The sequence below is a fragment of the Pan paniscus genome, chromosome 2 (genome assembly GCF_029289425.2).
Source record: "Pan paniscus chromosome 2, NHGRI_mPanPan1-v2.0_pri, whole genome shotgun sequence".
Taxonomy (NCBI): domain Eukaryota; kingdom Metazoa; phylum Chordata; class Mammalia; order Primates; family Hominidae; genus Pan; species Pan paniscus.
In genome coordinates, this window is record NC_085926.1 from 136,027,634 (window position 1) to 136,052,309 (window position 24,676).

The following is a 24,676-nucleotide window of genomic DNA, read 5'->3' on the forward strand; positions in this document are numbered from 1 at the left end:
TGGTTCCTAGGACACAACCCAAAAGACAGCCATGGAGTATGGCAGCAGGCCTCAGAGCCTGACGATGGTATCAGACATCTACAAGTCCAAAGCAAGTAGCTGTGAATAAATAAAGCTGGGGCATGAGACATGACTTGTAAATATTTTTTAATAAGATTGTCAAAGCAGTGATTTTTTTTTTTTTTTGATCTGGCTTTGTCACCCAGACTGAGTGCAGTGCCACAATCTTGGCTCACTATACCCTCAACCTCCCATGTTCAGGTGATCCTCCTAACTCAGTCTCCCAGCCAGCTTGGACTACAGGCACGCATCACCACACCCAGCTAATTCTTGTATTTTCTGTAGAGACAGGGTCTCACCATCTTGCCCAGGCTGGTCTTGAACTCCTGGGCTCAAGCAATCCACCTGCCTCAGCCTCCCAAAGTGCCAGGATTACAGGTGTGAACCACTGTGCCTGGCCAGCAGTGATTCCTAAAGGGGGAAATATTAGAATAAAAGAAGGATAGATGGATATAGTTTGAAAGGGTATCATAATTTTACATTTGGGGGCAAATATAAACTTTTTTCCATAAAGCAAACTATCAAAAGGAAAGTTCTGGAAAATCTTGGCTGATAAGTGTTTGCCGAAGAAATATTAATTCTCATACCTCCTGAAAAGAAATAATAAATTATTTATTTATTTGTAATTGACAAATAAAAATTGTATATATTTATGGTGCTTTGAACATGACATTTTGAAATGCAGGAGGTAAATTTTTATGCGAATCTAAAAAGGGCAGAAGTTTTAAATAGTCTGAGTTGGTAAGTTGCTTCTATGGGCCAATTATGACAGGGTTAATGTGTATATTGGAAAGAGGTAGGGCAGAGAACAGCAGACACCCTGGGGAGGGGAGGAGACTGTCCCAGGATCATGAGGCCAGGGATTAGGATATAAGTGCTGAGGACCTCATCTGCTTGATCCAGCTGTATCTGCAGCATCTAAATCAATGTTTGGCACATAGATCAGGCTCAGTTAATATTTATTGACTGAATGCATTAATGAATGTCAAAATCAGGACTAGAAATCAAGTCTCTTTTTACCTCAGTCAATGCTCTAACAGGTCCTGGAATTAATCTTACTGTATTAAATAGAACTTGTAGCAAAACTGTTAGCTGCCTATCCCAGTACCCATTTTTTCTTCCTCCTTAAACTTCCCAGCCTCTCTTGCAGCTACATCTCAGTCAGTGCAATGTAAGAGAAAGTGTTATACAGTACTTGCAGGAAGTCTTCACAAAATAAAGCAAGTGCACCTTTCCTCTTTTCTTCATCCTACTGCCTGAAATGCAAACATGGTGGGTTGGAGGTCAAGCAGTCACATGGACCATGGGTGTATGTTTTATAGCCAGTATCATTTGGGATTGTTCTATTATAGACAGAGAAAGCTAATCCTAACTGACATTTGAGAGGCAACCCTCTGCCCACCCCCCCAAGAGACAGTGGAGATCAAGTGAAAATGTGGCACTCCAGGAAATGTCCATTTCCACACTGCAGCAGCAGCAAACGAGTGTTAGCTCTATTTGTTACCCGGACCCAGCTCCCCAGTCACTGACCCCTCTGGGCCTTTAATCAGGTCCCTGTAAGTCCTGGGACAGTGCTTGCGATAGAGATTTTCCACCAGTGTGTTGCTTCCTCTAATCACAGCCCGCCCCTCCTGGTTCATGTGGTTCCACAAATGCAGGGCGTAAGAGTCATTGAAGTTTGGGTCTGTATCCCACACTTCATAGTAGCGCCTCCACTCTCGATAGGAGATGGGGTAAAATCTTTGGGGGTGTAAGAAGGATATGTTCAGACACCTGAGGTCACTCACCTCCTGGAAGTCTTCAAGTTTACACCATACCCTCAACATCCTTGTCATCAACTCAGGGCCTTGGTTGCCCCAAATGTCTGAATTATAGTGTTCAACAAAGTTTTCCATGCATTCCCACAAAAAGGGGTGGTGGGGGAGGAACCCAAATATTCCATTACTGGAGTACCGAGAAGCCTGCGCAGCCAAAAAGTTCTCCTCAGGGATGGGCCTGATGGAGATGACATCGGTGTCCATGTAGATGCCACCGTATTTCCAGATGATGGCCAGGCGGGATGCATCCGAGCTGATGTGGAGCCAGTTTCTCTCTGCGCTGGCGTTGATCTGCAGGAGCAGGTGCAAATCAGCCCCAAGTAGCCAGGGGAAGAGGGAGGGGCATCACAGCAGGAGGCCAGGCCCAGAGAGGCTGGGGAGGGGTTAAAGAAGCCAGCTTCCCAAAATCCTATTTGCCACAGCCCGATTTTGCAAGTTTACCAAACTTACCTCACTCTAAAATTTTTCATTTAAGTAAAAAGTTTGCAGCAATCAGTATCAATGGGAAGGTTTTAGCAGCTTTTAAAGATTTCATGAGATGGTTTTTTTAAAAAAAACATTAAAGCATTGGAAAGATAAAGAAGAAATCCAGAAAAGATTTCACAATGCACCGTATGAGTCATTCTTCAACGTGGGTGTACATAAACTACAAATATGTAACTGTAGAGGAAGAACCAAATAAATCCCTTAAAATGCTAACAACTGACAATGAAAAAAATCAGTATGTCTGCTATTTGAAAAATTGATTAAAAAAAATCTTAAAATGCATACCTTTGCTCATGTATTAATTCCTTTATTATTAAAGGAATTAATTTATTGAGGGCCTATTTACTATGTGCCGAATTCTATTAAAACTGCTAAGGATACAGCAGTGAACAAACAAACAGAAATCCCTACTGGGAGGAGACAGATAATAAATAAACATTCTGTGTTGGATGCTGACAACAACTATGAAGAAAAAAAGCTGGGTGAAGGGACTGTGAAGGGGCCAGGGTGGAGCGCTGTATTACGTTAGTTCCCCCAGAAACTGGAATGAAGTGGGTGGGTGAACCATGCCCATAGCTGAGAAAAGAGAGTTCCAGGAGGAGGGAACGCCTAGAACTCTCTTCTCTTGCAGTAGAGATTGTCCACCAGTGTGTTGCTTCCTCTAACCACAGACCTCCCTTCCTGGTTCATATAGTTCCACAAATGCAGGGCATAAGTCACTGAAGCTCAGGTCTGTATCCCAGTGAATACAAGGGCCCTGAGGCAAAAGCACACGTGCCATGTCTGGGAACAAGGAGGAGGCAGCAGGCTGAAGCAGAGCTGAGAAGGGAGTGGGGTAGGCAATGAGATCAGAATTGGAGAGGGGTGGGGAGGGAGGCCAGATCATGTAGGCTGGGGCCAAGACTGAAGTTACTTGAAAGGTTTAGAAGAAAGGAGGGAAGTGATCTCAATTACTCTTCAAAGGGTCACTCTGGCTGCTGTGTGGAAATCAGTCTGGGGTAGGGTTGGTAGATGGCAAGGGCAGAAGCAAAGGCAAGTTAGGAGTCGGTTGACATAATCCAGACAAGAGATGATGGTGCTAACAGTGGGGGTGAGGGAAGGGCACATAATGAAGATGAAGCTGGTCAGGATTTGCTAATGGGCTGGGTGTGGGTGGGAGAGAGAAGAGTCACAGATGACTGCAAAGGCTAAAATGTGGGTAAAACAGAAAATGACTTTAAAAAGAATAAAAATAAATCAGCATAAATGTCAATGTTCTCATATGGAATGCTAAGATTTTGAAGAGAAATAGAAAGCAAAATGTTTTGTCTGTTTGTTTTTTAATTTTAAATACATTGGTTAAAAGGTTAAACAACCACCCCTGGCTTTTGACAAAATAAACAGTCTTTAAAATTCTGCTATCGAGTCAAATGAAAGCAGGTCAACTAAAACTTGCAGAAGTCTTCACAAGTTGTTAAAAATTGTCACATTGTGCTGGGCATGGTGGCTCACACCTGTAATCCCAGCACTTTGGGAGGCTGAAGTGGGTGGATTATCTGAAGTCAGGAGTTCGAGACCAGCCTGGCCAATGTGGTGAAGCCCCGTCTCCACTACAAATACAAAAATTAGCCAGGCGTGGTGACAGGCGCCTGTAATCCCAGCTACTAGGGAGGCTGAGACAGGAGAATCATTTGAACCTGGGAGGCGGAGGTTGCAGTGAGGAAAGATTGTGCCATTGCACTCCAGCCTGGGCCACAAGAGTGAAACTCTATCTCAAAAAAAATAAAAATAAAAATAAGCCGGGCGTGGGTGGCTCATGCCTGTAATCCCAGCACTTTGGGAGGCCAAGGTGGGCAGATTACGAGGTCAGGAGTTGGAGACCAGCCTGGCCAACATAGTGAAACCCTATCTCTACTAAAAATACAAAAAAAATAGCCAGGCATGGTGGTGGGCCCCTGTAATCCCAGCTACTCCGGAGGCTGAGGCAGGAGAATCACTTGAACCTGGGAGGCGGAGGATGCAGTGAGCTAAGATTGCACCACTGGCGAGAGAGCAAGACTCCATCTCAAAAAAAAAAAAAAAACAATAATTGTGACATTGTATACAATTGCCAAAAACCTAATAATAATAGCTAACATTTATCAATAATTGTTCTAAGCTCTTTTTAATCTACACGAGTCCTCAAAAATAGGTACTATGATCATTCCTATTTTTTAAGTTAAAAATTATGACCAGGGGCGGGGCACGGTGGCTTACACCTGTAATCCCAGCACTTTGGGAGACAGAGGTGGGCGGATCACGAGGTCAAAAGATCAAGACCATCCTGGCCAACATGGTGAAACCCCATCTCTACTAAAAATACAAAAATTAGCTGGGCATGGTGGTGCGTGCTTGTAGTCCCAGCTACTTGGGAGGCTGAGGCAGGAGAATCACTTGAACCCAGGAAGCGGAGGTTGTAGTGAGCCAAGATCACGCCACTGCACTCCAGCCTGCGCGACAGAGCAAGACTCCGTCTCAAAAAAAAAAAAAACAACATAAGCGCTCCAATAAGGATGACCAGCGGAAAGAGGTTTAAGGTTCTAGCTGCTCAGAGAACAGTTGCCCATCCCCACCCTATGCCCATAGTTCTCATTCCTGGGCATCATCAAGGGCTACAATAGCCCAGATCAGTGCAGAAAACCCAGTGGTCACAAGGAAGTGATGGCACCTTGGGTCTTTCCTAACAGGTGGTTCCCAGCTATCCTGTGGTGGCCTAACTGGGGAAGCACATGCTACAGCTCAGTATCCCTAGGGTATTGTGGTATGATCCCTATAGATGTACAGCCTACTGTAGTATTCTGCAGGCTCAGATGGAGCAAACTCTTAGGAGCTCTCTAGCTCAGAGCCCATCTTGCTCCTAAAATCCAACATAGTAAAATTAAGGTGCAGCTCAGAGCAATCTAAACTGTGTTCCATGGAACATCAGTGCCAAGAGATTATTTGTCACACTGAAAGAGGGTTCCATGCTCAAATAAGTTTAGGACGTGATGGGTTGAATCCAGTTAGATTTCTTCAGTTCAGAACAATAAAGAGGCTTTAATATCCTCATGTGCGTGATTCATCTGTAAGAAAAGGATGTGGTATGCAGCTTCTCCCAAAATAATTTAATTACAGATTTTTTTCAAGGAGCAAAATACAATTTAGGCAGTGTGTTAGGCTGTTCTTGCATTCCTATAAGGAAATACCTGAGACTGGGTAATTTATAAAGAAAAGAGGTTTGATTGGCTCACGGTTCTGCAGGCTGTACAGCAAGCAAAGCAACAGCATTTGCTTGGCTTCTGGGGAGGCCTCAGGGAGCTTTTACTCACAGCTGAAGGTGAAGCAGGAGTAGGCGCATCACATGGCGAGAGCAGGAGCAAGAGAGAGAGTGGGGGTGGAGGGGTAGGTGCCACACACTTTTAAACAACCAGATCTCACGAGAACCCACTCACTATCCTGAGGACAGCACCAAGTCGTGAGTGATCCACCCCCATGACCCAATTACCTCCTACCAGGCCCCACCTCCAACAATGGAATTACAATTCCACATGAGATTTGGTGAGGACATATATTCAAACTATATCAGGTAGTGTTAGTCTAGCCCAGGCATCAGGAAACTTGTAGAGTCCCAGAACACCCTCTAGCAAGTTAGCACTGAGAGCCACAAAGACCAAGCTGGGGTGTCCCCTCCACTCCCAGAAACTGCCTCCCTACCCCTCTGCCCGCCCTGCCACTGTGCAGGGCAGTGCCACCTGCTTGTTGGGAACTCTGCTGTTGGCAGCTCCCAACACAGTGGAAACTCAATCCATGAACTGCCCCACCTCCTCCTGATGGGGCCCAATTTGAGGACTTCAAGTTTCTTCAGAAGGAAAGATACGCACTTTGGGATGTAGAAGTCACGGGGGCCAAGAATAAACTGACCCCAGGAGCCATTCCCAGCCCCAGCCCCTACCTTTCTGGCCCACCAGATCCCTCCCCATCATGTCTGTCACTTAGTCCAAAAAATGTCTCTAGCTGACAGCAACTAGGTACAAGCATGCCCTCCACCCAGGACAGTCCACCCAGTTCCCAGGCAAATGAGGTGGGGCAGGGAGTAGGCTAAATAATGGCTACCCAAAGACCTCAGGTCCTAATTCCTGGAACCTGTTAATGTTACCTTATATGGGAAAAGTATCTTTGCAGGTGTCATTAGGAACCTTAAGATGGGGAGAGTATCCTGGATGGGCCCTAAATGCAATCACAAGTGTCATTTAAAGGGAGAGACAGAGGGAGATTTTACACAAACAGAGGAAAAGAGATTTGAAGATGGAGACAGAGACTGGAGTGAGGGGCTATTGGCCAAGGAATGCCAGCAGCCACAGAAGCTTGTCAGAGGCAAGGGATCATCCTTCCCTAGGAACTCAGGAGGAAATGCAGCCCTGCCAGCAGTTTGATATTGGCCCAGTGAAAATAATCTGGGACTTCCGGCCTCCAGAACTGTGAGAGAACGAATTTCTGTTGTTTTATGCCACCAGGTTGGTGGTAATTTGTTACAACAGACGGAAGAAACTACCACAAGTACCTTCATAATATCCTCAATTTTACCACCTTAGCCCACAAGGCCGAAAATATTTACTATCTGGCCCTATACAGAAAAAAAAGTTTGGTAATATTTGCTACAGCCTATGATTAGAATTTAGACAGAACTTTATGTGGCAAGCAAATAGTATTATTTTTGCTTGTGTGTTTGTTTGAGACAGAGTCTCCCTATGTTGCCCAGGCTGGCCTTTGAACTCCTGGGCTCCAGCGATCCTCCTGCCTTGGCCTCTGGAGTAGCTGAGACTACAGGTGCATGCCAGCACACCCAATGTGAATAGTATTATTTTTATGTCAATTTTTAAATTACTTTTTGTTTTCTAAAATAATGTTATTTGTAAAATCAACACATTCTCATCACTAAATTCACTCCTAATCCAATTATACGAAAACACCTACTATTATTGTGTGTTGTATAGTTCTTTCAGGTCTTTTTTTTTTTCAATAGATGTGTGTGGGTTTTTGCATAACTTAAATCATTATAACTATTATAATTACATTATGACATAAGGTGGTTTTAATTCCATATTGTGTTATAGTCTTCATAGGATGTCAGTTTTAAAAAATTATAGTTAAAGCCTGCATAATGGAATCATTGAGTTGTTGTACTATAATTTCTTTAAGCAACCTGATTTCAGCTCCTCTATAAGAGAAATATTAGATTGGCACATTATTCCCTTATTATGGTTCACTACAAACTTGGGGATTACAAAATTCCTCTAAGCTCCAGGAGTTTCTCAATCATATCTTAATACAACCCAATCTCATATTGCAGCATTTCACCCATCCTCCATGAATTTTCTACTTACATCATTTTCATGTTAAATATTGCCTGGTTTCCACTTTAGGTGCAAAAAAAAAAAAAAGTTTAACGTAAGTGGATTTAAAACTGTAGTGAAAAATAAGTGTCCTATACACCTAGAAAAGATATAAAAACTCATTCAGTTAAGAATAGTCTCCAAAGTAACCAAGATCCTAAAAGAAATAAGGCTAGAAGCAAAAGACAGCAGAATAAAGATGCACCTAATGTAAGTCTTCCCTCTTTATTTGAATCAGTTCTCAACATGGTAAAAAGAGGGCCAAATGAGAGTCAACCCAAATGTGGGTTCTAGTCCCATCTCCGACCTGAGTCCTTACCCTCAGTTTATCCATATATACAATTCGTTGACATTTTAAATTTCCCTAAACACTTACTTGATTGTACCATGAAAACAATGGTGTGTCTTCAAGCAGCCTTTTCATATCCAAAGGGAAGAGAAAAACGTTGTCTATTGCTGAGAGGAAGGAAAAAGCTGGGTATGTGGAGTTTGAGGGCATCGGTGTGGAATCAGTAAGACCCTTCATAAAGAATACCACAGGCCACTCAGGATAAATCTTGGCAGCAGACTCTACAGAACAGGAGACCAAGTGGGGTGGCTCCATTCTGTCTGAGGTCTCTAGAAACACAATGCCACGTCTGTGGCTCAGGAGGGCTTCCAGCCCCTGGTGGGACTTGAAAGAAGGCAAGCAGAAGAGGCAGCTGGACTTCAGGGTGAACTGGTAGAGGAAGCCACAGACAAGCAGCAAGGTGACTGACAGGGAAAGCTGGAGCTCCTTCCGCATGTCCTCTTCTCTGTGCCAGCCTGCTCCTTTAAATCAACAAAATTAATTAAAAATCACAGCTGCAAAACCTGATAAAGATAGCACACAAGAAAATGATACATGAATATCATTTAAAAACTTAAATTTTAAATATCCTAAATAAAATATGATGAAATCAAGTCCAGCAATATTTAAAAAAAAATGCAGCCAGGCATGGTGGCACATGCCTGTAGTCCCAACTGCTAGGGAGGCTGAGGCAGGAGGATCCCCTGAGTCCAAGAGTTCAAGACTAGCTTGGGCAGCATAGTGAAAATCATCACAAAAATTTTTTTAAAAAGAAAAAGAAAAAGACAAGAAATATGTGAGAAAGAAAAATGCATCATAACCAATCAGGATTTATCTTAGATTTTAAAATGATTTGACATTAGAAATAATTAGTTAATAGGGAAAACTATTGATAAAATGCATTATCTTAACAGACTAAAGAAGAAAAGCCATATGATCATTTTGGCTCAAGAGATGCCAAGAATGTGACTAACTTTAAGATCCATTCACAATTTTTTTTAAAGTACAAGGAAACTTTCTTAAGCTGATTTTAAACAATGTCTACCAGAACATATAGCAATTATCATACTTAATATGAAACATTTGAAACATCCCATTAAGATCAGGAATATGATATGAATGTCCATTGTCATTGTCACTGACATCATTGGTTACAATCTGATAATTGTAACCAATGCAATAAAACAAGAGAAATGAATTTCTACTACGAATATTAAAAGAGGCAAAAGTATCTCTAGGTTCAGAAAACATAATTGAAAAACTAATAGAACTAAGAAAAAAAATTAACAAAGGAAGCAAACTGAAGGCTAAAGAGTTAAATAAATTGCCAAGATCACACGATTAGCAAGTAGCAGAGCTGTGACTGTAACTTGCATCCACCTGCCACCGAAGTCCAGGCTCTGAACCGTTACCTGCAGTGCTTTCCTCACCATAAATGTTAGCTCTAACCAAGGAGAACACAGATCTCACGTCTTGGCAGGTCTATCTTTCAAATTACATATAACCCTTTTAGAAAATACAAAACAGTGAATCAGAGCCTAACTTCTAGCTGCAAACGCAGTTAACCAGTATTTGAGGTCTTAGAAATGACAAGTTCTTCCTGCTACACTTTCTGATAAATCACCACCCAATCTTCCAATTCAACAACACAGGGGTAAGTAAATCATTGGCAGATTGAGACTAAACACAAAAAGTTCCCAGGAAGCTCCTCCCTTTACTAAGTTCTCCCAAACACAGACACTTGGGAACAAGAGGGGTTTACCAGATTTTTAAGGTGACCCACACACTAATCCTGCCTGTTTGTGGATCTATTATGGGGGTTATAAAGGGATTATTTCACCTGGAGAAAACTGTATCCTGGCATAACCTTGGAGCCAACATATCCTGCACTTGATCAGTTTAGCTTGAATCAAAATTATGGACAGAGACCCTGTAAGGTGGTACAAACTCCCCTTTGCAAGCACAAAGTTTGATTAAAAGGAAAGAAAGCCCATCACCACAAATAAGCAATGAACAAAGCCCTGCAGTCCAAAGGCCCAGTGATCTAGAATGAGAAGTGATTCCCCAGTTCAGTCACAGTGGCTGCAGGAAGGCTCCTTTTTCCCCAAGGTCCCCCTTATGGGGTATAAGCCTCGTCCCAGTCTCAGGAAGCCAGCTTTGTTGTCCTCCACTGATGTGGCAGTCCCCACATCAAGGTGTTAGCACTCACCTGTGGCCTATTCTCCACTGCCCCTGAAATGAGCTCTTAGCAATCTTCTTTGGAGCCATCCTCTGCTGAGAGTCACCTGTCTTGGCCATGAGCAGGTATCCACAGTTCCCCCTGGATGCTCTAGTGTGAGCAGGTAGGCCTGCTCCTGAGCAGACTTTGGATTCTAACATAGCAGGTCCTACATGAAGGGAGTTAAAGCTGCCCCACTCATTGATGGCTTCTGGTTTTCTAAGTGTCCAAGGACCCCAGAAACAGCTTGTAGGTCTCCACAAACCTCTTCCTTTTGGAGCTGAATTTCTTCTCTGGACCTCATTAATTCTGGGCTCAGAGTGCCTTGGCATCTTTCCAAAGTTCTCTGTAATTGGACAGATTGGTTGTTCTTTCCTATGAAGGGGAGTGGAGATTAGTGCTCCTGCTCCTTGCCCAGGGGTAACTAGAGGACCCCATCTGTGGGAGTGATAACACATTCCTGGGCCTCAGGTGGGTCACATATCTTAGTGCCTCCCAACTGCTAGCCCAGTGGCTAAAACTATTGAACAAGTGGTCAAGGCAGAGATCAGTGATGTAGTTAATGGCCTTTGTCAGGTGAGGATGAATGTGAGCATCAGCAATGCAGTGAAATCCCAAGCACAAAAGTAGGACCTATCTGACCAAGAACCAAGTAGAAAGTATGATGGAAGTAGCACTGAGCTTGGAGTTATGCCTCCAGCCACCACAGGCTGAGGGCACTAGACAAGCCCCTAAACTGCCTAGAGCCTCAACTCCCTTGAAAAGTGCAGAAAATGACCGACCTCAGGCTCACTGTGAGAATGAAAGTTCTCTTTAAACCAAAGAAGTTATTGTCACTTTCTACCAAGGAAAATAGAAGAGAAAAATAGAATTATATCAATATGGATGGTATTTGTACTCCCTGATAACAAACATTAAGTTGTTTTGTTTTGTTCAGATGAGTGAAATCTATTCCCTATTCTAACCTTGTTTTTTTTTTTTTTTTTGAGACAGAGTCTCCCTCTGTTGCGCAGGCTGGAGTGCTGTGGTGTGATCTTGGCTCACTGCAACCTCTGCCTCCCTGGTTCAAGTGATTCTCCTTCCTTGGCCTCCCAAGTAGCTGGGACTACAGGCATGTGCCACCATTCCTGGATAATCTTTGTATTTTTAGTAGAGACAGGGTTTCACCATATTGGCCAGGCTGGTCTCGAACTCCTGACCTCAAGTGATCCGCCCACTTTGGCCTCCCAAAGTGCTGGGATTACAGGCATGAGCCACAGCGCCTGGTCCCCAGTGAACTTTTAAGAGGGAAATCTTCAACCCTGTATAAGAGTTGATGAGATGTGTTCAGAAGCCGGGTCACTGGTACTTGGAGCCTCTGTAGGTTCATAGCCCAAAGTCCTTCCTGTGTCTTTCTGAGAAGGCCTCCTGTCATCTAAGCCACTCTACCTGGAACTTCTCAGGGCCCCCCACATCCATCCTTCAGCATTCCCTTTGGTTTGAGAAACAGAACTACTTTCCCTTCCTTCTGCACCCCTTTCTGCCTTTCCTGGCCTATACCACACTAACTTCTGTCTGTTCAGGCAGGTGTCACAGCAGCAGCTCTTAACCTGGACTTTACAGATCCCTAGAAGCTCCAAAGATGGGCTTCAGGAGACCCTGAACCCTGGCACCATATTTTACATCAGTACCTTAACCCAGGATGTCACTTGTCCATACCTTTTCCTACATATCACCTTCCCTAAGAAATGTCCCTGCTCCCTGACCCTCCTTGACACTAACTCTGCTCAAAATTCTTCTGGATTTCTTCACTACACAATCTCAGGCCTTCTCCAACTAGCCAAGCAACCCCTAGGAACCCCAATGTAGATATCTGAGTAGAGATGTACAAAGAACTACTTGTCTTTGAGCAATGGATGTGTCTGAATACACCGATGGCAGTCACATATGCATTCAGGTGTTGTCTACTTTCCTAGGAATTTCTGAGTCGTGTGAAGAGTTCTTGCTTCCTCCATTATAATGTAAGCCAGACTTGGTCAATCCAACAGACTATGGAGCCTGGGCAATTGTTGCTGACTGATGAGAACTTAGGAAATGTGAATTGATGTGGCCCCAAATAAATTAACAGGATAAGACAAAACCTCTGAATTCAGCGTTTTTCTATTATACTTGGATGTTTGGAACTAGTGTTAAAAAAAAAAAAAAGGGGGCAGACCAGGGAGAAAAACCATAGAACTGGAGGAGAAGAGGAGACATTTCCCCAACTCTTCAGCCCTATGGATGACCTCTGATAACCTCAATTGAAAATAGTTCAGTGTTTGGCACTAAACTTCCTCCTTCTACAGGACCCACTGTATTAAGAAGGGGAAGTTAAAATAATTTTTTTAACAATAAATGTTTGTCGAATTGAATTTCACATGAAAAGCACAATGCTTAATTCTATAGCTTCTTTGAACTCAGATTTATTGCAAGACGGAAATTTTCAACCCAGCAATATTTGTCCTCTTTACTTTGGAGCCTTTCGAACCACAGTTCCGGTTTTAACATATTTGTTAAGCAAGCGGGGCTGATAAACTTGTTAAAGCATTCAGTTATTAACAGGGAAAAACCAATACACAAAGTGATATCTTATCAACAATGCCAATTCCCTTCACCACTGTTCTGAAGTTGGAACAAAGACTGGAATGCTGGGTTTATATGAATGGAGAGGAGATGGCTGGACAGAGGCATTTCACTGCAGACTAAGAACAATCCATAGCATAACACTAGGAAACCCATAGAGGAATAATAAAATAATTGACATGCATTAAGGACTGACATTATCAACATTAAATCCTGAAAAAAGTAATTGTTAAAAAGTATTTTTCACTAAAAATCAATGAGTTAGCACCGGAGTAAAATCTCTTTGTCCCTTAGCAATATTTTAAACTGTTCTGCATTTCCAAGGAAATGAATCTAGCCTTGTGTATCTGGTGATAATGCTCTTTGTTCTCCACTCAGCCACAGCAGTCAAACATGCCCCTGTTTGCAACACTTTACATAGCTATCAATAATTGATTTCCGGGTTTGTTCTGGAAATTATTGTGTTCACACATGTAGTTTCCCCTCTTTGTTAAATTTACTTGCAGATAAAAGAGTAGGTGGGGGATAAGGTCAGGGAGATAAGGGGAAAAAAGTTAATAAATGTTCCCTATAAACCAGTTGTGCCCCAGACACCACTTTCAAAGACTGAAGAACAGGGTCTGCAAGAAGCCTATAGAAAAGAGTGGCACCTTTCTGAGAGTGAGGGGCTATTTGAAGAGACCTTGCTAAGTTCTGTAAGCCGGAGTTTAGTTCCTTTTTCCTGTAAGGAACAGAAATCAGCTTAGGGTCATCTATGCTAAGTGTCCACATGGCACAGGACTTTATAAAGCCTGAGTGTCTGAGAATAAGCACTTTCCAATATGGCTGAAAGAAACTGTTATGGATTGAATGTTTGTGCCCCTCTATATGTTGAAGCCCTAACCCACAATGTGATGGTGTTTGGAGGCAGGGCCTTTGGAGGTAAGTAGGTTTAGAATAGGTCCCTGAGAAGAAGGGGAAGATAGATCTCTCTCTCTCTCTCTCTCTCTCTCTCTCTCTTCATATACACCATGGAAAGGCTACGTGAGCAACATAGAGAGAAGGTGGCTACAATAAATGTCTGTTGTTTAAGCCACCCAAACTGTGGTATTTTGTTATAGCAGCCCATGCTAAGACAGAAACCCCAGGGTAGGTTTCTTCTGTCCAATCCCCTTACACATGTTTTTATGAGAATCTGTTTTTGAGCCATGAGTGAAATTAGAGCTGCTCTTAAGATATACAGATCTGGGACCAGGCTTCAGTGGGGAAGGAGTAACTTCATCTGCAACAGAAACCTGTAGCAAGTGGAACTGTCCTCCTAACCTGAGGCCTCTCTGCCTTTCCTTCCTTTTGTCCTTCCACACACCCCTACTCTGTCCTCTTGCTATGTCTTTTCTCTTTAAATGGAGATTCCCTGGTCTTCCTTATCTCAATGACTGACAATCACCATGCACTCAGTTGCCCAAGCCAGGAACCAGAGGCTAATTCTTAACTCTTCTTTCTTCTTACCCCTCACATCTAAGCTATAAAGTTCAGGTCCTCTGAGAAGCAGACACTATGATGAAATTAACTGTGCAAGGTTTTATTGGGGAAATGCATATTTCAGAAAAAGAGGAAGAAAGCCTTGTATGGCTGGGACAGTTGTGAAGCCACAATGAAGATCGGAGAAAAGTTGAGGGAAGCATTCTAGGCTGGCTTGTCTAAGGCTGTCCTTGTCTAAAGAAGGTTCAGCATAATCACTGGGGAGTTCTCAAGCCAAAGTCAGTCATATAGGCTGGGCGCGGTGGCTCACACCTGTAATCCCAGCACTTTGGGAGGCCGAGACAGGTGGATCACCTGAGATCAGAAGTTCAAGACCAGCCTCGCTAACGTGGTGAAACCCTGTCCCTACTAAAAATACAAAAATTAGCCAGGAGTGGTGGTGGGCACTTGTAATCCCAGCTACTCAGGAGGCTGAGGCAGGAGAATGGCTTGAACCCAGGAGGTGGAGGTTGCAGTGGGCCGAGACCACGCCATTGCCCTCCAGCCTGGGAGGCAGAGTGAGACTTCGTCTAAAAAAAAAAAAAAACAGTCAGTCATAGAGTAGTTCTGCGTCACCCAAAAGTGGGTCTACCTTAATACTCTTGCCACATCCAGTCACTGGATGCCTGTGGAAGGAGTGGCCTCAGCATAAAATCAGTGATGTATTTTATAGTGCAGCAGCAGCAGCTAGGACCCCTGGTCTGTTGTGCTCTTTCTTTTTTTTTTTTGAGACGGAGTCTCGCTCTGTCGCCCAGGCTGGAGTGCAGTGGCGCGATCTCGGCTCACTGCAAGCTCCGCCTCCCGGGTTCACGCCATTCTCCTGCCTCAGCCTCCCGAGTAGCTGGGACTACAGGCGCCCGCCACCTCGCCCGGCTAATTTTTTGTATTTTTAGTAGAGACGGGGTTTCACCGTATTAGCCAGGATGGTCTCGATCTCCTGACCTCGTGATCCTCCCGCCTCGGCCTCCCAAAGTGCTGGGATTACAGGCGTGAGCCACCGCGCCCGGCCTGTTGTGCGCTTTCTAGCTGGAGGTCTGTGAGGCACATTCTCACAACTGCCACAGTGCACCCCTTGAGCTTCACAGATTTACTTCTGCACATAGGTTCCAGAAGCCTTTCTTCCTGGGAGGAACTAACAAGAAGGAGGTTACTGATGTGAACTACAGCCCCTGTCACTCTAGCTGATCTCGAGCAGCAACTCATCTTGTCCCTTCTCAATATTCATTCTAAATTCCCTTCATCCTCAGAAGGTTCCTCATCAGAGGTTGGTGGCTCAGCTGGTTGTGCAACTCACCTCCCTGAGGTGCTAAATGCTTGATTGTCATAACTTTCTCAGTTCAGGGTTGCTGCACATGTCTGTTCACAGTTACAGTGGGGCAAGGGAGTACCAGGAGGCCCAAAGTGGATCTCATAGGTACCATATCTATTCCTCCCTGCTGCTATTGTGTGAGAGCAGCCTTACCTCCTCTTGCCAATCAGGGTTAATTACTTCTACCAGTGTAACTATTTTTTACTTGCTGGTGCCAAAGCACAAGGAGTCCAAGATGCCCTGCAGTAGTTTGTAATACAGGGGGACCCTTGCAGTATCACCTGGCAAGAATCTTCTCTATTTGGGACAAGAACCTCCAACACTGAAGAGCTCAGAGTTTCAGGAACAAAAAACACAAAATCTCCTAGTAGATCATTAGGAGTGAGGATTAGTGGGGCCACTCCTATTTATACCTCCTTAATGCCTGTATCCTTCCTACTGGGAACAAAGCACCCAATACACATCTCTGGATAGACATAAATATGTTGTGTCCTGAAGGATGGCACCCCACTCTTTCAGAGTGTTTCCTCCAAGCAAGCACTTTAGTTGCACTTTTAGAAGGCCATTCCAGAAAGTTGCCTCTGGGTGGTGTGATATGTGATACAACCAGTGGATCCCCTGGTCATGGGCCCACTCCTCACTGTAAAATGGTGGTCAAATTCTATGTTATATGAGATTCCATGCCTGTGTACCAGGCATTTCATAACGCTCAGATAGTGCTGTAGCTGAGGTGTTACAGGAAGGAAAGGAAAATTCATATCAGGAATTTTCATTCCTGTGGGGATGAACCATTGGCTCTTTCAAGGTGTGATGGTTAATTTTATGTGCCAACTTGACTAGGCTAAAGGATGCCCACATAGCTGGTAAAACATTATTTCCAGGTGTGTCTGTGAGGGTGATTCCAGAAGAAATTAGCATTTGAATCAGTAGACTGAGTAAAGAAGATCCACCCTCACCAATGTGGGTGGGCATCATCCAATCTGTTAAGAGCCTAAACAGAACAAAAAGGCTAAGGAAGGGTGACTTCCCTTTCTCTCTCTCTCTTTCTCTCTCTGTTTGTGAACTGGGACATCCATCTTCTCCTGCTCTCAGACATTGGAGCTCCTGGTTTTGGGCCTTCAGACTCCAGGACTTACTCCAGGCTCTCCCCTAACCATTCCCCAATGCTGCCCCAACAGCCCCATAAACACACAGTTCTCAGGCCTTCAGACTTGGACTGAATTACACCACAAGCTTTCCTGGTCTTCAGCATACAGATGGCAGATCATGGCACTTTTTGGTCTCCATAACTGGGTAAGCCAATTCCCATAATAAACCTCCTCTTATATATCTACATATATCCCATTGGTTCTGTTTCTCTGGAGAATCTTGATTAATACACAATAGAAGGGGTGTGATGTGGTCAACCAATCTTGCACCAAGTAGCCACTTGGTCCCTTCAGTAAATAATGCCATATCAGAGACTTAGTGTTGATCTCTGTTGCTGACAAGTTGGGCATTCAGAGACAGCAGTAGTTAGTTTGGTCCTGGTAAGTGGGAGTCTGTGCTGTTAGGCCAATACATGGCCTCTGTCTTTGCCATGATAGCCCTTCCATTTATGTTCCCATCATGCAAATTTTGGGGTGGTGACCAGTTGCTAGATTGTCAGCAGTACCCCAGTGTTCCTGTGAGACGTCTCACTGTTGTTCTATTGGCATTTCTCTGATAATTCATGAGTTGAAGTATCACTTCACAAAAAGTTAGCTTTTTGGTTTCCTCTTGTGTAAATTGCCTTTTCATGTAATTTGCTCATCTTTCTGTTGGATTCTCTTCCTTTTTATTGTAAATCTACAACTTCCTTATAAAATATAGATATTAGTCTAGTGTTGGTTTTAAATATTGCAACTATTTTCTCCCAACATGTCGCCTGGTTTGTCTTTCTATTTAACAGATATTCTTATTTTGACGTAATAAATACAGGAGTTATTTTGTTGAATAACTTGTGTCTTGGAGATCTTTTTGAAAAAGACCTTCCTCACTCCTAAATTACAAAAATATTCTCCTACATTTTTTCTTTTTCCTGTATAATTTTTTTTTTAAACGGAGTCTTACTCCGTCACCAAGGCTGGAGTGCAGTGGCACAATCTCAGCTCACTGCAATGTCTACCTCCTGGGTTCAAGCAATTCTCCTGCCTCAGCCTCCCAAGTAGCTGGGATTACAGGCACACATCACCATACCCAGCTAATTTTTGTTTTATTAATAGAGACAGGGTTTCACTATGTTGGCCAAGCTGGTCTCAAACTCCTGATTTCAAGTGATCTTCCTGGCTCAGCCTCCCAAAGTGCTGGCATTACAGGCATGAGCCACTGCGCCCGGCCATTCTGTATAATTCTATAGATTAAATTAAGTTTATTCATTCATCTGGAGTCCACGTTTGTACATGATAAGATACGGAGATTGGCTTTTCCTTTTCTCCCTATAGAGAAACTGTTTCCACAACATTGTCTACAAAACATTTCATGTTTTCTCTGTTGGGTTGTGATGCCAGTGCTATCACACAGCAAGTCTCCATATGCATGTCATATATATGTACGTATTTGAATCTGTCTCTGAGTTTTTTCTTCTGTTCCACTGGTCTAATTGTTCTGTACCTGTACTTCTTTGCCTGTACTTTTAAAATTCCACTGGCTTTGTCTGGTAGTCTTAATCCATGGTAGGTATTGAAGGACTGCATCCTTTTCTGATTTCCCCACATGTCCTTGGAGCAGCTGCCTCAGCATAACAAAATGGCTGCAAAAGGCAGAAGCAATAGTGAGACGCTTGTCCTTAGAATAAATTGATAGAAATGAATGAAGATTAAGGAACAGGTTAAAAAAAAACTGTGACTGGATAGAACATTTTCTTGGAAGAAATGAAGAAAAAAGAAGTAGGAGAGGAAGAGGAGAAGGACTAAAAGAAAAAGAAACAGGTATCAGCAACAACAGCTTTTGAGAGGAAAGGATTTGAAGAATTTGAAACTGTTTAGAAGCAAAAAAACCACAAACTATTAGTGAAAATGATAGCCCAAAATAAGTGCAGGATGTGGTACAAACATAAATGTTATCTCAAGAGATCTCAGCAGAGTTTTAGGAAAATAATAACAGCAGCCATATAATTTTTTAATCTCTCCAAATCCCCATATAAAAATGAGTAGAGCAACTATATTTTAAAACCAACCAAAATACCACAGGCAAAATTTACTACAAAACTAGGTGACAAGGTATCCCCATAAATCCCAAAATATATGTGGATGAGGACAGACCACCAATAGCCCCAAGAATTGCAGGGTATCAGCTCTGTGCTGAAAAAAGCAGAGAGAGATGATCAGACCTGAAAGCAGAAGAAACTCAAAGCATCCAAAAGATACTCACCAGAAAGCATGGCAAGGCAATGTGGGAACAGCACCGAAACTGGGGGAGGTTTTGTCCAGTATAATAGTGCATGAAGGCAAGGAGGCCAAAGAAAATATGAAGGGGCTAGAATAGCCTGGACCTCTGTGAACTTGGAAAATTGAGCAACCAGGCCTCCTCTCCAATACGGAGCCCCACACTGAAGAGAAACTGATAGGAATAGAATGAAAATTGTAAAAGACAGGGAATTTCACTTCCAAAAAGATGAAACAAAGGGACCAGGTTGACCCTGTCACGTGAAACAAACAAAAAATAGACAACATATACAAAATAATGGTTTTTAAGACCCTGAACATCAGGCAATGGACAGTAATCCCTGAAAGATGGGAAACAAAGGTGAGCCCTGTGATTGTCCTAGCTTACTGCCTCAGGACAATTTCTAGGCCACAGTACGGGGAGGGGAAACCCAGGCAGAGCTCATAGACTCTGCATTGAAAAGACAAAGCTATCCTCATCTCTCACCTTATACAAAAACCAACTCAAGGTAGAAGACTTAAATCTAAAACCTGAAGCCATAAAAATTCTTTGCCCAAGCCAATGTCTAGAAGAGTTTTTCTGAAGATAACGTCAGAAAAACTCCTCTAGACCTTCTAGACATGGGCTTAGGCAAAGAATTCATGACTAAGACCCCAAAAGCAAATGCAACAAAAACAGAAATAAATAAATGGGACCTAATTAAACTAAAAAGCTTCTGCAGAGCAAAAGAAATAAATCAGCAGAGTAAACAGACAACCCACAGAGTGGGAGAAAAAAATTGGAAACTATGTATCCAATAAAGGAGTAGTATACAGAATCTACAAGGAATGCAAACAAATCAACAAGAAAAAAATAATCCCATCAAAAAGTGGGCAAAGAACATGAATACACATTTCGCAAAAGAAGATATACAAACAGCCAAGAAACATATGAAGAAATGCTTGGCCAGGCGCGGTGGCTCATTCCTGTAATCCCAGCTCTTTGGGAGGCTGGGGCAGGTGGATCACTTGAGGCCAGGAGTTCGAGACAAGCCTGGCCAACATGGTGAAACTCTATCTCTACTAAAAATACAAAAATTAGCCGGGGGTGGTGGTGCATGCCTGTACTCCCAGCTACTCGGGACGTTGAGGCAGGAGAATCACTTGAATCCAGCAGGCGGAGGTTGCAGTGAGCCAAGATCATGCCACTGCACTCCAGCCTGGGCTACAGAGTGAGACTCTGTCTCAAAAAAAAAAAAAAAGAAAAGAAAAAAGAAATGTTCAACATCACTAATCATCAGAAAAATGCAAATTAAAACCACAATGAAATACCACCTTACTCCTGCAAGAATGGCCATAATTAAAAAGTAAAAAAACAATAGATGGATGGCCAGGCGCAGTGGTTTATGCCTGTAATCCCAGCACTTTGGGAGGCCGAGGCAGGTAGATCACCTGAGGTCAGGAGTTTGACACCAGCCTGGCCAACATGATGAAACCCCATCTCTACTAAAAATACAAAAAATTAGCTGGGTATGGTGGTGGGTGCCTGTAATCCCAGCTACTCGGGAGACTGAGACAGGAGAATCGCTTGCACCCAGGAGGCGGAGGTTGCAGTAAGCCAAGATCATGCCATTACATTCCAGCCTGGGCAACAAAGCAAGACTCTGTCTCAAAAAAAAAAAAAAAAAAAAAAACACCAGTTACACCAGTTAGGATTAAAGACAGATTTGACATTGCAGAAGAAAATAGTGGTGAACTGGAAGGTACGACAATAGAAACTATCCACAGTGAAACACAGAGAGAAAAAAAAGAATTTCAAAAATGAACAAAAGATCACTGTGCTATGAGACTTCAAGTCACCTAGTATATGTGTAACTGATATCCCCAAAGAAGAGGAAAGAGAGTGAAGACAGAAAAAATAACTTCTAAAAATAATACCCAGCTGGGCACAGTGGCTGCTGCCTGTAATCCCAGCACTTTGGGAGGCTGAGCTGGACAGACCACCTGAGGTCGGGAGATCGAAACCAGCCTGACCAACATGGAGAAACCCCGTCTCTACTAAAAAATCCAAAATTAGCTGGGCGTGGTGGCGCATGCCTGTAATCCCAGCTACTCAGGAGGCTGAGGCAGGAGAATTGGTTGAACCTGGGAGGCGGAGGTTGCAATGAGCTGAGATTACGCCATTGCACTCTAGCCTGGGCAACAAGAGCGAAATTCCATCTCAAAAAATAAATAAATAAATAAATAAAATAATACCCAAAATGTTTTCAAATTTGATGGAAATTATAAAAGCACAGACCCAAGAAGCTCAACTAACCCAAGTGTAAGAAATATGAATTAAACTATATCGACACATCATAATCAACTTGCTCAAACCCAGAGTAGAGAGAAGATATTAAAAGCAGTCAAAGATAGCAGCAATTAACAAGTAGAATTTGAATTAAAAATACAATGCCATTTACATTAGCAACCCCCAAAAATTAAATACTTAGGTGTAAATCTAACAATTATGTATAAGATCTATGTAAGGAAAACTACAAATCTCTGATGAAAAAAATAAAATAACTAAATAATTGGAAAGATATTCCATGTTCATGGATAGGAAGACTCAACATTGTCAAGATGTCAGTTTTTCCCAATTTGGTCTATAGATTCAATGCAATACCAATCAAAATCCCAGTAAGTTGTTTTCTAAATATTGTTTAAATGATTTCAGAGTTTACATAGAGAGGCAAAAGGCCCACAATAGCCAACATAATATTGAAGGGGAAAAACAGTTAAAAGACTAACACCACCTGACTTCAAGACTTATTATAAAGCTAAAATAATCAAGACAGTGTGTTATTGGCAACATAATAGACAAATATATTAATGAAACAGAATAGACAGCCCAGAAATAGATCCTTATAAATACTGTCAACTGATCTTTGACAAAGAAGCAAAGGCAATACAATGGAGAAAAGATAGTTTTTCAACAAATGGTGCTGAAACAACTGAACATCCACATGCAAAAAAAAAGAATCTAGACACAGACCTTACAACCTTCATAAAAATTAACCTAAAATGGATCAGAGACCTAAATGTAAAACGCAAAACTATAAAACTCCTAAAAGATAGCACCAAAGAAAATCTAGATGACCTTGGGTTTGGCAATGACTTTTTAGATACAACACTAAAGGCATGATCTACAAAAAAAAAGAATTGATAAGTTTGACTTCATTAAAATTATTATTTCTCCTTCATGAAAGACACTGTCAAGAATTTTTTAAAGCAACAAACTTATAGAAAATATTTGTAAAAGACATATCTGATAAATGACCGTTATCCAAAATATACAAAAACTCTTAAAACTCAACAATAAGAACATAAATAATCTGATTTAAAAATGGACCAGGCCAGGCATGGTGGCTCATGCCTGTAATCCCAGCACTTTGGGAAGCCGAGGCGGGTGGATCATTTGAGGTCAGGAGCTTGAGACCAGCCTGGCCAACATAGCGAAACTCTGTCCCTGCTAAAAATACAAAAATTAGCCAGGCATGGTGGCACGTGCCTGTAATCCCAACTATTAGGCGGGCTGAGGCAGGAGGATCACTTGAACCTGGGAGGCGGAGGTTGCAGTGAGCCGAGATCGTGCCACTGCACTCCAGCCTGGGCAACAGAGCAAGACTCCATCTCAAAAAATAAATAAATAAAATAAAATAAATAAATAAAAATAAAAATGGACCAAAGCCCTTAATAGATACCTCACCAAAGAAAATATGCAGATAGTGAATAAGCATATGAAAAGATGCTCCACATCATATGTAATTAGGGAATTGCAAATTAAAACTGTAGTGAGATCTACTACACACCAATTAGAATGACTAAAATCCAAAACACTGACAACAAATGTTTAGCAAGGATGTGGGGCAACGAGAACTATTATTCCTTGCTATGGGAATGCAGAATGATGTAGCCACTTTGGAAGACAGTTTGGTAGTTTCTTACAAAACTAAACATACTCTTAACATGCGATTCAGCAGTCACAGTCCTGCGTATTTACCCAAGGGTGCTAAAAGCTTGTGTCCACACAAAAACCTGCACATGGATATTTATAGCAGTTTTATTCACAACTGCCAAAACTTGAAAGCGACCAAATGTCCTTCAGGAGGTGAATGGATAAACTGTGGTACTTCCAAGCAATGAAATATTGTTCAATGCTAAAAATAAATGAGTTATCAAGCCATGCAAAGACATGTAGACACAAATGCATATTGCAAAGTAAAATGGCTGGTCTGAAAATGCTACATGCTTTATGTTTCCAACTATATGACATTTTGGAAAATGCAAAACTATGGAGCTAGTAAAAAGATCAGTGGCTACCAGGGTTACAAGGAAGAAGAGATGAATAGACAGGGCATACAGGATTTTTAGGGCAATGAAACTACTCTGTATGATACCATAATGGTGGGTACATGTCACTATACATTTATCCAAACCCCTGGAATATACAACACCAAGACTGAACCCCAGTGTAAACTAGGGACTTTGAGTGATAATGATGTAGCAATGTAGGTTTGTCAGTCATAACAAATGTACTACTCTGGTGGAGGATGTTGATAATAGGAAAGATTGTGCATGCGTGAAGGTAGGAGGTATATGGGAAATCTCTATACCTTCATTTTAATTTTGTTGTAAATCTAAAACTGCTCTAAAAATACTGTCTTTTTTAAAAAGCAGTTAGAGGTGGAGAAATGCATGTTACATACAAGGAGCAAAGACATGGATGACAGCAGATTTCCTATCAGAAACTATACAAAAAAGAAGGCAGTGAGGCAACATTTGAAAGTGAAAAACAACAAGAAGAACTATCAACATAGAATTCTACCCCCTGTGAAAATATCTTTCAAGCCGGGCACAGTGGCTCACGCCTGTAATCCCAACACTTTGGGAGGCCGAGGCGGGCAGATCAAGAGGTCAGGAGACGGAGACCATCCTGGCTAACACGGTGAAACACTGTCTCTACTGAAAATACAAAAAATTAGCCGGGCATGGTGGTGGGCGCCTGTAGTCCCAGCTACTCGGGAGGCTGAGGCAGGAGAATGGTGTGAACCTGGGAGGCGGAGCTTGCAGTGAGCCAAGATCGAGCCACTGCACTCCAGCCTGGGCAACAGAGCCAGACTCCATCTCAAAAAAAAAAAAAAAGAAAATATCTTTCAAATTTGAAGGCAAAATAAAGACTTCTTTAAGTTATACAAAGGGTGAAAGAATTTATCACAAATAGATTTGCAGTATAAGAAATATTAAAATAAGTCCTTCAGGCAGTAGAAAAATTATATGAGGAAATATGAATTTACACAAGGGAATGAAGAACACCAGAAATGAGTATACATGAGTAAATATGCAAAGGTTTAAAAATAACTTTAAAATTTTTCAAATATAAGTCATTGTTTAAATAAAAATCAAAACAATGTAGTGTGGAGGTTATAACACACATAAAAGTAAAATATATGACTAAATAGCATAAACGCTGTGAGGGAAGCAATGGTAGTATGTGATTATAAGGTCCTTACACTATATGCAAAGTAGGATATCACTTGAAGGC

General features: G+C 42.2%; 1 protein-coding gene across 2 annotated transcripts; it reads right to left on the reverse strand.

Moving 5' to 3' along the window:
• Positions 1-1,003: 1,003 nt before the first annotated feature.
• A4GNT (alpha-1,4-N-acetylglucosaminyltransferase) lies at positions 1,004-9,672 on the reverse strand. Of its 2 annotated transcripts, XM_003822482.4 has the most exons (3): positions 9,494-9,672; positions 8,130-8,563; positions 1,004-2,168 (listed from the first exon to the last, which is right to left on the reverse strand). In XM_003822482.4, the coding sequence occupies exons 2-3, from the start codon at positions 8,535-8,537 to the stop codon at positions 1,554-1,556; spliced, it is 1,023 nt and encodes a 340-aa protein (XP_003822530.1). In that variant the 5' UTR covers positions 8,538-8,563; positions 9,494-9,672; the 3' UTR covers positions 1,004-1,553. The 2 variants fall into 2 exon arrangements, with proteins under 2 accessions (XP_003822530.1, XP_063458772.1); XM_063602702.1 differs by lacking the exon at positions 9,494-9,672 and having other exon boundaries at positions 1,502-2,168; positions 8,130-8,887.
• Positions 9,673-24,676: the final 15,004 nt, after the last annotated feature.

Bases quoted from the DNA above. Each gene is read 5' to 3' on its own strand.
- A4GNT (XM_003822482.4), bottom strand. From the start codon at position 8,537: ATGCGGAAGGAGCTCCAGCTTTCCCTGTCAGTCACCTTGCTGCTTGTC. The intron at 2,169-8,129 runs GTAAGTGTTTAG...CTGCTCCTGCAG, and splicing joins TGTTTTCATGGTACAATCAA to ATCAACGCCAGCGCAGAGAG.